This window comes from Sinohyriopsis cumingii, chromosome 6 (genome assembly GCF_028554795.1).
Source record: "Sinohyriopsis cumingii isolate HCF-2022 chromosome 6, ASM2855479v2, whole genome shotgun sequence".
NCBI lineage: Eukaryota > Metazoa > Mollusca > Bivalvia > Unionida > Unionidae > Sinohyriopsis > Sinohyriopsis cumingii.
In genome coordinates, this window is record NC_142966.1 from 160,149,313 (window position 1) to 160,165,703 (window position 16,391).

The 16,391-nt window shown below is 33.4% G+C and overlaps 1 protein-coding gene across 4 annotated transcripts in view; it reads left to right on the plus strand.

Annotated features, from left to right (window-relative positions):
* Window positions 1-13,627, plus strand: part of LOC149798396 (uncharacterized) — a 42,769-nt gene extending 29,142 nt beyond the window's left edge. For 3 of the 4 annotated variants that reach the window (XM_089963585.1, XM_089963586.1, XM_089963588.1), the window contains 7 exons: window positions 127-256; window positions 2,109-2,188; window positions 2,635-2,792; window positions 4,503-4,566; window positions 4,707-4,864; window positions 7,541-7,583; window positions 12,106-13,627. In XM_089963585.1, the coding sequence (XP_089819711.1) occupies window positions 127-256; window positions 2,109-2,188; window positions 2,635-2,792; window positions 4,503-4,566; window positions 4,707-4,864; window positions 7,541-7,583; window positions 12,106-12,266 (794 nt within the window). In that variant the 3' untranslated portion in view covers window positions 12,267-13,627. The remainder of the gene's footprint in view (window positions 1-126; window positions 257-2,108; window positions 2,189-2,634; window positions 2,793-4,502; window positions 4,567-4,706; window positions 4,865-7,540; window positions 7,584-12,105) is intronic. The other variant, XM_089963587.1, reaches the window with a different exon arrangement.
* Window positions 13,628-16,391: the final 2,764 nt, after the last annotated feature.

The following is a 16,391-nucleotide window of genomic DNA, read 5'->3' on the forward strand; positions in this document are numbered from 1 at the left end:
TTTTGTATCTGGAGAGATAACGCCGGGTCATTTATTTAGTTAACCTATTCTCGATTCCATCTTTATTAAATATTCTTGCTCAGACATACAGTTTTGCCATTTTTAAGGTGTTTTTTATGCATTCAGGTATATCAGAGACGGTATATCCTGTTGATGTTGGTACCAATACTGGCATTATTGTCGGATCTGTGATTGCTGCTGTGGGACTGTCGATTTTTATACTTGTGTCCATTATTGTCATTGTGAAGTATAAAAGGTAAGAAATACCAAAAAATTACTTTAAATTATTATTATTATTATTATTATTATTATTATTATTATTATTAGTAGTAGTAGTAGTGGTAGTTGTATTAGTTGCACTAGTAGTAGCAGTAGTAGTTGCAGTAGTAATAATTATACTAGTAGCAGCAGTAGTTGCAGCGGAAATAATAGTAACCTGTTTGACAAGCCTTGCGATCCTATTTAAACGTCTATATTCTTATCTTGATCTTGGTTCATTGAGGTCTCAAAGACATCTTATAGTATTACGGTTGTTCCCAATAGGACCGCTTTATCTAGCACGTTTGACCAGTAGTGTATCAGTTTTCCTAGGACTGTTTCGGGGCGTGTGAGGTATAACATCAACTGCGTACGGTCCAGATCTTTTTAACTTCCCAGGCCAGATCTTTGTTCGTCTTTTTGCCCCGTGTTTCACGCATCAATGTGATAATAAGAATAATAGTAATGTCAGTATTTCCATTACTCCTGCTACTACTAAATACTACTAGTACTACTACTACTACTTATAATAATAATGATAACAACAATGAAAATGAGAAAAAGAAAAAATAGAGGAAGTGAGAAACTTACACACAAACCATCACCAAACATCTGTAGTAATGTTTTGCTACCACGTAAGTTAGTTCCTTACTTTTTATTTCGCTTCTTCTTTTTACTACTACTACTACTACTAGCATTATTGTTGTCATTATTATTAATATTAATATCAATATTATTATTATTATCATTACTGAATCTTTTTGAGTATATATTTTGTTTAATCATGAGATCATGAAATATAAAACGGCGGCAAATGCATTATAATCATCTTGATATTTATTACTCATTTAATAAATCTCGATATCTGCTTGGAGATTATTTTCTTCACAAATAAGAACTCATGAGTGTAAATTATACAGTTCCTTGATGCTACCAAGCATGTAGTGTATCTACTTTCCTCCAAACAATCTAAAGTTATCTAATACATCATCAATTCCTTAGCTACAGGAAGCATATAACGCTTCTTAAGCACGTATTCTGCTTCCGGTTCTTTTGGTTTCATTGGTTTGTCTTATTATATTTTTAAAATACAAAACACCTTGCACTGAGACCCTAACAAATTGCAGTGATATTACTGTTTTCACAACTTTGTTTGCTTTATAGCACAACATTGCAAGCTAGAGAATAGCATTGCCGGAATTAATATTTATGTTTATGCATGTAACTTTATAAGAAATTACGTTTGCTTAACGTTTTCTGATCAAGCTACCGATTCGTATTTTGGCTTGAATGCCATTTCAAATTCTAGCTTCCGGTATGTTTGGCTGTATTTAATACTTTAATGTGTTACCGAGACAGGATAAAAAAGTATTCCTTCATGAGCAATTATGCAGTAACAGGGTAATAAATAACGGAACGAATTTTCTCATGGTCAGGATAATGGATGTTAGACGTACTAATCCTTTATCAAATTGCCATTGTCCGATTGTATACTATTTAATATATACTATTATATAGTTGTCCTGAACGCATGGCTATTTGATTAGTCGGCAACCAATAAACAATGTTCAAGTTTTAATGCCATTTTTTAAACGGAAACGTTTTGGCAACATGCACTGCAGAAATGTCCCAGATTATTTCGAAAGCCTCATTGTAAATTAGATATCATGGAAAAACATTCTGTGTACGAGCTTAGTTCTGCCTACTTAATTCATAATTAGGTGTGGATACAAGTATCGTTATTAATGTGTAAGGTACTAAGGAAACTACGTCATACATTATGTTAAATAATCAATCAGAATTGCTTACTTCATTAGAGAAATATGCATTCTTGCATTTATTTTTCAAAGGAAGAGGAATAAAAGTGAAACAAGTACAGGAAATGTGACGAATGCTACACATTATGATAATTTGGTAGTTGGCAACCCAGGTAATTGTCATTATTCATTATCTAAATATGTTTTACAGTTTTTAGTTCTGCATTCAGTTCTAGAAATTCATATGTTTGAGTAATGCCGTTATATTATTAAATGATCACATGTGTTGAATTAATACGGTACAATTTGTTAAAAACATCCACTGCATTTCTAAAAACAAGAAATATTGTACAGGCACAATAAAGGTTATTTACTTCACGAATCTAAAGAACTCATTGACTATTTTACTTACAACTTAAATTACTTTTGGATGACATAGTATATAATATGTTATGTAATATACAATACAAAGCTAGAATTTTACAGTATTCCGCATGACGGTACCTTAAACATTTTAATTAAACAAAAGTTACCGATATGAACACAAACATGACATTTTCACCTTGAAATGACAGAAATTATCTTGCCCATTTCATTCAACCATAGTCATATTACTCAGATACAGCCTGCAAGATCACTGTACGTTCCAGCGCAGAGAAGACAACTACATTTTCTGCTATTGAAGAAGCTAGTCTACCGAGAGGAATGCCGATTGGCGCGACGGATAGCCATAGTGGCGTAAATGAATCCGATGTCCCCGTGCATAATGATTACGAAGTATTGTATACTACATTTAATTTGATGGTGCATTCCTGGTTTTAAAAATAAGATTAAAAGTCGTTGTATTTTACAGATTCATTGCATCTTCTGATTATCCTCGACATATAGGTATAGATGAAAGGTTAGTGCACGGGATTCACCTTTGTACAAAGTGTGGATACAAGCATTACTATATAAATACATAAATTAAGAGAGAGCGGGCGTCTCTAAGGGACTATCTGTACAGCGTAATGTAATATGAAAACAAATGAACAACCATTCCCAATACCGATAACAGTTGCAAAAAATTAACTCATTTGATTAAGAGAGAAGTAAGAAAAAGATTCATTATAAACTAGTTTCTGATTCATGGTCGTAGCAATTTTACATGGCCTTTACATATGATGATATGCTGATTATAACTTTCTCTAGAGACAACTTGCTCAATCGAAGCACATTTGTGCCACTCGTCCACTTATTCAGAAATATTTTGCTTTCTAAACTCTTAAAAGCACATAATTGTTCGACTAAGAAAAGTTCTTTAAAATTTGTTTAAAATGATTTATTTGAGAGTGGGTATTACAACAACTCTGAACAACTTTGCGTGTAATAGAATATATTTTGAATACATCATCTGCCTTTTACAGATTTTCGTTCGCTAAAATAAATGTTAGAGTAGTCAGTGACACAACGTTTCTATCAAAGCTCCGAATTATGAAACATTCCCAAAACAGCTGACATATCGATTCAGGATCTGCCCACAAAAATGACAAATGGCTGTCTATTATTCCGAATTTGAATTAAAATGTATTTGATGCAATAATTCCGTGTCGATCTTTATCTGAAACCATCATGTTTGCGAAAACCTTATTTGTTAATCTGGATGTACGAGAGCAATTTTGTTGACAATCATCATCATTTACTTTACTAAATTATCTCTGTCACTTGCATTCTGAAGGGGGAATTCCCATCGTTTTGATCAGATTTTGTGAATACTTTTGCAACAAGTTTTATCAGCTAGAAAGTAATGTTGTTAAGATATTATACATGGATCTGCGAGCATTTCTGTTTGTCTAATTACATACATAAGCTTTGTAGCTAAAACCAGGAAGAGATGCCATATACTGTAACACATGATTCTATATTATCAATTTGAAAATAAAGCCGTTATAAATGCCAGAGCTAGTATTTTATATCAAATCAATTTGTTAGTATAAGCCATTGTCAAAAACTGTCATACTCACAAGCTTTTGACCACAGATGGTTATTAATAAAACCCTATTTATTGTCCTTAAACATAAATATTTTCTTTTTACCCTTAGCACACCTTAAAGATGATAAAGTATATAAATAAATAAATTAAAACGTCTTGCCTTGATAGTTGTACTAAGAGAATATAACCGGGAAACTTTAGTTGTATTCTTATCTGAAAATTAAAACTGAAGAATGTTTGAAATGTTTAAGATGTTATCTTATATAGACGTATTAATTAAATTTTAACCTGTTCCTATGTATTGCGCTATAAGTTTCATGTCACAACTTGTTTCCTCAAAATATTTCAAGAACGGATTGACACTGAAAAGGTTTATGTTTAAAAATATATAAATACAACATGCATTTAATAGCTATATTCTTCGAAACAACAGTCTGACTAATCTCATAACCAAATTATACGTTTTACATTTACACATTATTTACATTTCTTGTTTGTATTTATTTTCTTTATAGAAACCAGGAGATGTCACTGAGTCAACTGAAACTGCTTACTCCACAATAGATGATAGTCTCATAGGTAAGTGTGCAGCAATATGAAGAATGGAAGAATGTTCGATAAAAATCTATGGTGTATGAAACCGATTTATTATTGCCATATTCAAAGTGAATTAATCTGATTGTATAAATGTTAAAACCATTGTTTTGTTTTTCATGCAGGTGAACAAAGAAAGGAATCCATGGGAAACTGCAATAATTATGTTGAGATCTTACAGTCGCTTGAAAGAGCACTGGAGAGCGTAGAAGAGGAAATAAGTGTTCTACTCGATAGGAAAGAAAAAATCCTTTCTAAAGAGCTTGAGAGAGCTAAATCAAATGTAAGCTGAACAGTTACCAAATTTTCTTCGCGCATGTTTATCCAACATCAGATAATAAAAATCAAATAAACGTGACGTCTGAATCACGTTCACATTTATTAAGAAATTATTTTAGTTACGGATAAATAAATATGTTAGAAGATTAATTATATGGGAGATGATTACATTTGCATGTTGTTGTTCTTGGTATACCACAAGCATACACGTGCAGCGTGGGCAGTGTTATAACACAATATATCTCCTTATTATTGGGAACTAAGCGTCCAAACCCTAGCGTATTGGATTTACTAGCTAACAACGGCGTTTAGAGGACTAAATCCATTTACTGGGGCGACGCTACAAAAAGAGGTAATAACACTGACTAAGATAAAAAGTGAAAGAAGGTTACATGCCTGACTATCGACGAATAAGAATGTATAAACGTGTTAATTCGATGATTGTAGTGGAACGGTAACTATGGTTGACGCATCTCAAATTACAGTGATTGTTCCGGTTAAAATGAAAAGTATCAAATTTAACATGTATATTGTGGGGAATAACTTCAGCTTTATTGCAAAGTAACAAAGGGTCATCACACTGTTTCAAGATTACTTTTGCTGAACCCTCTTCCTGCTCATACAACGAAAGTAGAATGAAAGTACCTGACTTTCCCTCTTTCTGTAGTAAGGTTAGCTATTTCTTAGTATTTTTAAGCAACAGCCCATATATGTGAAGTAAAACTGCAAAGTATTGCAGAAATGTTGCCAACAATATGTAAAGATGAAAAACAGGCAATCTCCAAGCCTTCCTACTGAAGACATAAAACGTTTCATGTCTGATTTGCATGATCTATTCATTTTTTGACCATCCAATCACTAATTATGCATTTAAAATATGAATGATGGATTTCCTTGATAAAACAACTTCAATCACAGCTAAAAATCTTGCTCTATTACCTGCCTTTACTGTCAGTGTCTTCAGTATTTTGAAGTTAAGATAGCTTATTTAGTCATGGCAATCAGTCCAGTGTAGATCAATATATATTGCCTCCAATTAGGCGATACTAATTCATAGAAAACATTAATCTGTTTGAGTAAAGGATAAAAAAATGTTTTAAATGGGCATCATAACTAAAGAAAAACAAAATGGATGACACCTTTGGATGGTATAGCCTCGAATCAAGGCAGATCGCATTCTAAATCATCTATTGGCATACTTTTGTTTGTATACGACTTCCACACTCGGCAAGTGTACTGCTTAACAATGCTTGTGTAACCATTACGAATAAAAATTACATAATATTCCATACATTTCACATTCCACATTTTATTTCCCATTCACAGTTTCCACTGACAATTTCCATATTTCATAGCAACAGCATAGCAGCACAAGCAGACTATATATAATGTTTTTGACAAATTCAAATTGCTCTTAAATCGTTAACCTTGTAGTCCGGCCAACCACAGCGCATTGCATTATTCAATGCCCAGTCAGTATAAACAGCTAGAAAACGTAGTGAAATGCATAAATTTATCAACAGTCAGAATAAATACTCCTTTTTCCTAACAGAAGCACTGCTAAAATCAGGCTATGAGCCAAAGTGTGTGGATCTAGAACTCCGATTACTCCATTAAGTCACTCCCGCATCACACCACTATAGATGGAATTGCGTTGAACGTACATTTGCATAATTGACTACACCACATATTTCAATTTGGAACTCACATCGTTTGAATGGGTCGAAACCACACTATGTGGTTCGAAGTTCAGTCCTTTTGTCTGCCTCTACCGAACTACTTTTAGTAGGAAAAACCCAAATCTGAAAGAAGCTCTCTTATGGAATAGTTTCCTAACTTCCTGGAGTATGTAAATTCAATATATGGCCACGTGGTTATTCCTGGAGATTTAAACTTACACATTATCTATCCTGGTTTGCATCATTATCCACTACAAAAAAAATCGAAATGAGCAAAACACGGCTTCTTGGAGCATCCTGAGAATTCGGAACACTGAATGAGCCACCTCCACATTCCGCAAACTGTACTGCCTACACCGTCGATCCAAATTCAAACACAAAATCTATTCACTCGGCTACATTTCATTGACTGAATCCAGTCCTATATACATATGTGACATTACCAATGCATACAACTCATTTAGAAACTTACGCTCCTCTTCGGACACTTGCACTCTTATTGTTCCTACTGTCAAAACAATGTCATATGCAAAATATTATTTTCCCTAAAAGTGAACAGCGACGTAGAACAAATTGCCCGTAGATCTTAGGCAAATGAACACTGTTTCCTCATTCAAGAGTGCTCTTAAGACACACGAATTTGGATTAAATGAACATATTTGAAGACCAAATAATGTTTACATATTAATTGTTGTCAACATGTATTTATTTTGTGATTTCAAGGTGTTTCTTTGCAATCTTGTTGTACTATGTTTTATATTGCATCTTCTATCTTAAAGTGGGTAGAACTTCTAAAGATTAGATGTTGTTCTTAGTCCAAACTCTTCTTCTTGTTATTATTATTATTATTATTATTATTATTATTATCATCATTATTATTATTATGACCTAAGGTTTAGCGAGTGGGAAAAACAACCATCTGGAATAATGTTGTAAAAGTATTTGTATGCGCTCTGAGTAATCAAGCCATACCTGACTAACCTTGGGAACATTTTCCACAGAAACTCCGAGAAAAGAAGAAGAAAAATGACTTCACCTATGTCAGTAAGTAAACAAAGTTGTCAAAGCTGGAAAGAAAGCATGCCCGATAAGAAGATAAAGTACTTTCACACACACACACACACACACACACACACACACACACACACACACACACATATATATATATATATATATATATATATATATATATATATATATATATATATATATATATATATATATATATATATATATATATAAAACTACTTCTTTACAACATTTCTTTACAATATTATGTGCTTGATAAAGAACGAAAGGCATACAGTTTCATAAAAAAGGGAACTAGGCAAGCCGGTAAAGCACGACTGCACGACTGATATATAAACGATAGAGCATACACACTATACATATAACGCATCTACACTATACCATAGTACATACATACATACATATCAACATATATATATATATATATATATATATATATATATATATATATATATATATATATATATATATATATATATATATATATATATATATATATATATATATATACTTTCAACTACAAGAAAGAGTCTAGTGCCGGAGTGTAGAACTGTAAGTTGGAAATGGCCACCACATGGCCCGATCAATCAGACCATAACCTGTATTGATAAATAAAAATTTGGTGGGATAACCTCGCTTATTATCTAAAATATGATATTCCATGCAGACATTATTGTCCATGCACATTGGTGTGCAATTTAGACGTTTACCTTATTTCTAGCGGATAATTAGGTACGGTTGGATAAATGGTCATTTAGGTAATATGTACGTAATATTTCCGGATGCAGTGTTATACCTGAGAAGTTGTAAATATACACTGTTAGGAGGACTCTATGGTGTTAAGGTTGGTAACTGAAAAGTACAAAAACAAACAAGTTTTGTACGATTTAACAATTTATTTCACTAGAATGTAAAGTAATAATTAAAAACGAAAATTGGATGACTGAGTCAATCTAAAGAAATTCCAAATGGTTCCTGAGTAATATCGGCAGGTGTCGTTGTAGACGATGACGTCATCGGTATAAGCGTCACAATTATATATGTCAGATTTATTTATATTCACGATAGACGGGAAAGTTGATGTAGACCTTTTATACCAAATTGTATCATTTTATATTGATAATGTCTATCTGGGGTAATTAATGCCGAAATTTCCCTTGCTGTTTCCCGGGGTGGAAATTGCCAGAATCATGTAAAAAGTGCAAGCTAGGAAACATTTTGTATTTCCAATTTTACCAATGCAGTCATCCATTCTTGTCAGAAATGGACCGTAATTATCTTGCTGGTGAGTACATATGGCTGAGGTCGGTAAGGTATGTTAGAATGGAGTCCGTCAGTGAAACTTAGCACAGAGAAAAAAAATTGTGTTTGATTCTGGATCGAATGAATATACAGTGTATGGTACAGACCAGCGGGGAGGTATATTTTGATCGTGGTACCCTAGGTATGATCCAAGCAGCTCTGTTTTGATTTTTTTGTGTGCAGTTTCTGGATATTGAGATGAACCAGACAGAATTGAGTTACAATAGACCAGTCTTGAAAGTACTAATGAACAGACAAGTGTTTTAGTGGCATCAACTGAAAGATATTTGCGAATGGAGCTGATGCACCTCAGCTCAAGATATGCAGCCTTGCATATGTTCATGACATATTGGTGCGATGTAAGATTTCTGTCCAAACTTACACCTAGGTTTCGTACAGACTATGCGAATTTAATGTTTGTGTTGCTGATATGTATTGCTTGAGGTACAGGATGTGAATTAGAATGTCTTTGCGTTGTGATCAGATTTGCCTTTGTTCACCTTCATTCGTCTGCAGCTTGTTGCATGTCAATCATGATTTTACATCCGGAATGCACCTCTCTACACCTTGGATGGTAGCATCAACTTCAGTTGGATGGCTAGATTTTTATATTTGGGTGTCGTCAGCATACAATCGGTGAGACACTGGATGATGATTTATGATACTTGAAATCGGCTGAGTGTATATAACGAAAAGAACATTTCCAAGAAGAGACCCCTGTGGAACACCACAACATAGATTAACTGGGCTGGAATGTATTCCATTTGCAGACAAAATTTATGTCCTGTTGACCAAGTAGGACTTGAACCACAGTAAGGCTGTATCATGAATGCCAAATGCATGCTGGAGACGGTGAAGTAATATATCATGGTATATTGTGTCAAATGCTGCGGAAAAATCAAGGAGGGTGAGGACCGTAATCTTTCCGCTTTCCAAAGCAGAGAGAATGTCATTAACTACATTTAGAAGAATAGTTTCAGTACTGTGGGAAGGGCAATATACAGATTATAAATTGCTAAAAGGATTAATTCAGATGAGATACAAGCTGGGATAGAACAATCTTTTATAAGATTATTTATATGAATGGGAGATTAGAAACTTGGGGTAGTTCTTTCAATCGTTATGGTCGAGAGTTAGTTTCTTCAGCAGAGGCTTTACAACGGCAGCTTTAAAACATGGTGGGAATTCCCGGAATTAGAGAGAGGTATTAATAATATCAGTTAGTGAAGGCAATACTGGATCTAAGGATACAATCAGCAGTGATGAAGGAATTTGATAAGTTCACATGACTTTGGTGCACTCCTCATCACGATTGTACGTACTAAATCTATAAAGACATGTTCAAATGCTGCTAATGGTTGCCGCTGAAATTCTGTATCCCAACTGTATGGTGACGACGAGTCAATAGATATCTTGTTGTCAAGCTTATCTCTAATGGTTTGTACTTTATCACGGAAGAAATTTGCAAACAGGCCAGGAAGGTCGACGGGAGAGAAGGTAATTGGAAGTGGTATATATTTGTTCCTTGACATTAGCTTGTTAGTAATCTCGAAGAGCTCTTTGCAGCTGAAACTTTCAATGATCGTAGTTCTGTAGTGGGCTGATTTCGCTGCATGGACTATTTTTGTGACGTACTTCTTAGCGCCTTCATAGATTTGATTACGAATAGTGAGTCTGGTGGAAAGGCAAAGTCTTTCAGCTTAACGGTGGTCTCTTTTAGCAGTGCGAAGCTGGTCCCTAATGTGCTATACCATCGAGAACACTTTTGAATTGATACATTGCACTTAATGGCTGGGTCATGTTTGTCGAGTAATAAACGCAGGCAGTTACCAAGTTGTTCTGCTGTTAGGAGGTAAGCAAATTGTTAGGTTTGCTTGTATGTCATGCATTAGTTTAGTTCTATTTATCGTGCGTAGGTTTCTCTTAGTAGCAAATAAAGGTGGAGGGTTAGGGACAGATACGTTAAGATGGCATATAATGCAGTGGTGATCTGATGCAAGTTCGTGGGATACCAGGGAGGAACGTATAACATTATCGTCTATGAAGAATCCAGTCTCAACTTTAACCTTTAGGTACTAAATTTTTTGATGCCTTGTACATCTTTCATTAATGTTAATTATCAATTTTGAAGAACTAGATCTTTTTTTCTACAGACTCAGCCAAACAAAAAAGCTGAGTATTAGTGGTCCAGTATAGTGTTGGTTCACACATCATACTCAAATACTGAAAACGCTGTATCAATGTTCCTTGCAATTTGTCAGCCGAGGAAAAAGACGTCTTGTAATTACCTAAGCGTTTATAATTTGTCCGACTTCCATGCATGTTTATATTCCACTTGCGAATAAATGCTTTACATGCATATTCTCTCTCTCTCTCTTACTTATCTTTCTCTCTCTCTCTCATATATATATATATATATATATATATATATATATATATATATATATATATATATATGTAAAGAGTGAAGACAGCTTTCTAAAAGTTAACAAATAAGTTATTTCCCTATAAAACCAAGGTAGAAATGAGAAAAGGAACTTACGGTTTTACGAATCAAATCCAAAAATTATCCAAGAATTAAAAAATAGTATAAAAAAGTCCTAATGAATTCGAATCCCGATGAAATCCTAAATGGAAGGCGATGACTTATGCTGTGGCAAACGTCGTACTGATGTGTCAACAATTATTTGTTGAATCACAGATAGTAGTATTCCAGTGTTTGAATTCTGTGTAAATTTCAATAACTGTCCTTGTCAAAGAATTAAGTATTTCCAGGGAAAATAAGTTCTTGGAATAAAAATAATTTAAAGAAAACAAAATGAAATAACCCATAAAGTGGTTGCATCATAAAACACATGGACGTCTCCTGTGCTAAGGCAAGTCACGATTATTTTTTCTCAAAACATCAATAATAAATCTATCTACGACGGAAAATAGATGCCCGGTTATGGGTCAGTCCGCTGTAAAATCCTGATTTATACATGTTATTTGTCACATACTGGAAGTATGTTATCGATTTCACTTTATGAATCTTACTCTGAGAAATAACAAAATAAAATAAAATATATAATTTATGTATAATAATAACAATGATAATAAAATAATAATAAAAATAATAGGAAAATGAGATATGTAATATATATAATTTCCTAATTAATAATAATAATAATAATAATAATAATAATAATAATAATAATGTTTAATAATAATAATATATATCATGTCCCTAATTTAGATGACCAGAGAAGAGACGACGTGGAACGCTGCAGTAATTTTCTTCAAATGTTGCAGTCCCTTGAAGGAGAGCTGAAAATCTTAGAGGAGAAAAGAAAGTGCTTATTGGAAAAGAAAGAAAATCTTCTTCGCCAAGAGCTTGCGAGAACCACTGAAAACTAGAAAAATGGCCTTCCTTAAAACCCAATGGGTGCTTGAAAATTGAATATTAATTAAATGTACATGTCTTTCTGATACACTTCACATCAATGTTTTCTCTGATACATGTACACATGTGTAAAAACAATATTGTTCATCCGAAAGGGAATCATATAATATAGCGCAATCAGAATATATTTGTATCTGTTTTATATATTTTTGCATCTGCCGCTGAAAATTCTCCGTTCGTTGTTGTTACTTAAAGTAGTTGAATCACATGTTAGATGTTCCTCTGCTTCTCTTTCGGTATGTTGTTAAGATCCAGTACCAAAAGGGTCAACTGAATGTATGACTGTTACATGTATTCGCCCAGTTCACTTGCAAAACATCCTTTACTATCATGAACTTCAAAGATGATTTAGTCCGCCGAAGGCAAATGAAAACCATTGCTGTTCAGAGCATTCTTTGAGTTTTGTCGTACTGTTATCTTTGGATTTTACATCTATAAATAACGCTTTTTGTGCATATTTATAATTTATGCGTAATGTAATCATAGTATATAAAGTTTTTCATGAAATATCTGCATATATTATTTCCGTTCATATTTGTATATCATTACAAGGGACTTAGTTTGAGTATTTGGTTAACACAAGGGCCTTTGAAATTTTATGTTTAATCGTGAAGTTCATTTTTTAGGTATATGTATAGACATAAGCTTCTGACGTATGTTCGCTTTGTGTATAATATGAACTACATTTAAGATCTTTTCAGATAAAAGGTATATGTTCTTTGTAAAATTTCTGGATGTAAAGCTTTTTGTTGTTAATAGATGCTGTATTGTTATAGACGAATAGGAAAACAGATAAGAACTCAAAAATTGGCATGACACTGTACATCAATCAAACATAGTGCAGAAAGTGAATCATGAGAAAGTTGAATAATTGACAAAATGTAAATTTTAATGTGGAAAAGTTTAGGACACGTATTGTGGTTGGGGATGGTATAAATATATCCAATGGTAGTATAATCAATAACGGCTGGTTCATTATAGTTTCTCTTCCTGGTCATGTCTGTTACCATTAGAAGCTATCATGCAAACTTAGCTGTGCTATGGTATTTATTTGGACAGGTGGTTCTCACCGCTGACAACAGTTGATTGTCTTTCACATAGTATTACACATATATGTTTGGTGTACGAATTGCACTTGGAGCGGTAGGTTTCGATTTGATCTAGACCAGTCCTGCATTTGTTCTGACTGCCTAACTGACACGATTAAAATAACACATACGATGTAGTGCAATGAAATTTGGTATTCCAATTTTGTATAAATATGTGTAGATGACATGATTAGTTTACCAGTAATAAAACGATATACCTACTTTTATTTTACTTTGTTGTCCATTTTGTTTAGAGTTTGATATTTTTGTGAAAACCTTGAAAATTTCACTACATAGACAAAACTTTACCAATTCAACCGATGCATAAGAATGTTTGTATGCTATGTGGACCATCTGACAAGTTCAGTTTTGTATTGCATACACTATCATTTATTTATGTATACTTTTTACATTGCTAAGGTCTACTGGAACGGTTAGTCAGATTATATAAAAAAGCATGATAACAAAAGTATGGGAAGCACATGGAGATGAATTTTATTTAAAATTCGATTCCATTTTGTGTATTTGTAATTTTGACTTTGACTCCTTTAAAGTAAACATCTTTAGAGTAACATTTACTCAGAAGTCGTTTGAAAAAGACAACATATATTTAAATTCCTCACAGAGACAACAGTCAACGAATAAACTATACTATAATGACTAAAGAAACGTATGCCATCATGACTTTCACGATCGGTCGACTTCCAAAATATAAAATATGAAATCAAGAAAATAGGGGTCACAGAGAGAGAGAGAGAGAGAGAGAGAGAGAGAGAGAGATTAATATTCACTGTTAAAGTCAATAATCGGCTTATTATTGATTTGTCCACTGATAACTAGTTCCCATATCTTTGCTGTATTACCCTATATGCATTAGACATTATGCTATAAATTTTCGGGACAAAAACACTAGAAATTGTTCATTAATCACATTTTATAAACGTTTCAATGATGAGCCCATTTGTAAAGTATTAAAACATAACATCTTCACAAATAATTGGATAGTACAACAGAGCATAGTTGGCAGGTGGTAACCATTCTCTTGACTTATTTTCATGTTTATGGCTATTATTGATACATTTATTTTAAACAATTTAATTTTGCTTCAGATACTTCAAGATGTTGCCAAATTTAGATTGGTTGACAAAACGGATTGAAGGAATATATATTAGCTTTTTGAGGCGCATTTCCTTATCGCATCCATATTTTCTTGGAAATTTTATTTTGAGGGTTTCATTTCCTTAGAATATACTCAGTCCATGGATTGAGAACGCAGAGGTAAAATTGATAAACTGATACAACAAAACGTATACTCTACATTTAACATTTGGTCTGTCTGCATGTCTGTCTCTCGGTCTGTCTCTGTCTCTAACGCATAGGATTATCCTCATATATTAATAGAAATAAAGTAAAGTCACCTAGTGGAATGTGTGAACATTTGGTTCAGGCTCTGCACCATATATATCCGTCACTGTATGTGTATGTGTTGGGGCTGAGTGCAGCCAGAGCCTTTGGATTCTTCAACGTCTTTTCTTGTGCGAAATCTTGCAAGAAATGTTGCCGTAGGATGTGTAACATTAGATCATGGAACAGTTGTCACAACAAACACACCAATTAGCGATCTGTTAAATGTAATCTGCATATCATGTAGATTTAATACCAGATATTGATTTGGTTTATAAATCTTTTAGAAAAAATAGTATTAATGTACTAGTTTTTATTAGCTATGATCAAATTATATATTTATATTCTATGTGTTTCCGGACTTTTGGATGCATGTAGAAAAATCATATAAGAAACAGTTGGCTACACACAACATTGTAATCTAAACAGTTTGGTTACTCCAATAATTTATTTAAATTTACGTTATAAGGTAAAGCAATTTACCCAGCTGCATAAATGCTGTCGCTGTTTCCATCACTGCTTTAAAAGTTGTATTTCACATTTCATACGTGATATTATCTTCTCTGGAATTACTGCTAAGATTTAGATCGCTATTTTTAAGTACTTGTACGATTATTTGTTTTGTTTGTGGCACGCATGGACAAAGATATAGTGAAGTAATGTGGTACACCGTGTGAATTATGTGATGTAACATTAATATAGTATAATTGTAAGCATGATATCCTACCCAGTCATATTATCCTGAAACTATAGCGATCAGTTCTAACACTAACCTCTTAATGCTATGCACCAAGCGAGGCAGCTGTTAGAACAATTTGTCATGTCTTTGGTATGGTTCGGCCGTGGTTCGAACCCGAGACCTGATGCATCCGGGTCGGCGATATAACCACTAGGCCATCGGAGCTGTCATTGGGGAAGTATAACAACGTATGAAAAGTGTAATTTCATAATTTGACTTATTTTATTCATAAAATGAATATCACAGTGTGTGTATGTAATTTTAAAACGTGTGCTTTACCAATATGTTGTACTATGAAAAATGTTCTTGCGTCAACAGATGATTACGTCCATTGCTAATATGTATATAAACTGATGGCTTTCAAACACACCGCTGATTAATATTGCATATACTAAATGCCACTTTCTCAATAGATGATACATATACGCTGTTTCTTTTAAAGTTCTATTAATTTAATTCAAAATTTGACGGCATTCGCTAGTATTTTATCCATTGAATATATATTTTATATACGGCAAAACTGTCTAATAATAATTACCTGAATGAACTATACCATTTATGTAAATATATCAATAACAACATTATCGTCAAGGCTATACATAACACCTTAATTATATTGATTTATAATGGTAATCGTGTTTGCTTTTAAGTATACTCAGGATAATGAATCAACTATGATGAAAGGTTTAAAGATAAGAAGAGAAAGTGAGACGAATAGAGGTAGAAGACAGAACAGCTTACAGACGGACAGACGGAGAGAAATATCGATATATGTATATTAGGAATGTATTCATTCCTTGATACAGCTCCGGTGGCCTAGTGGTTAGAGTGTCCGCCTCCGATGCGGG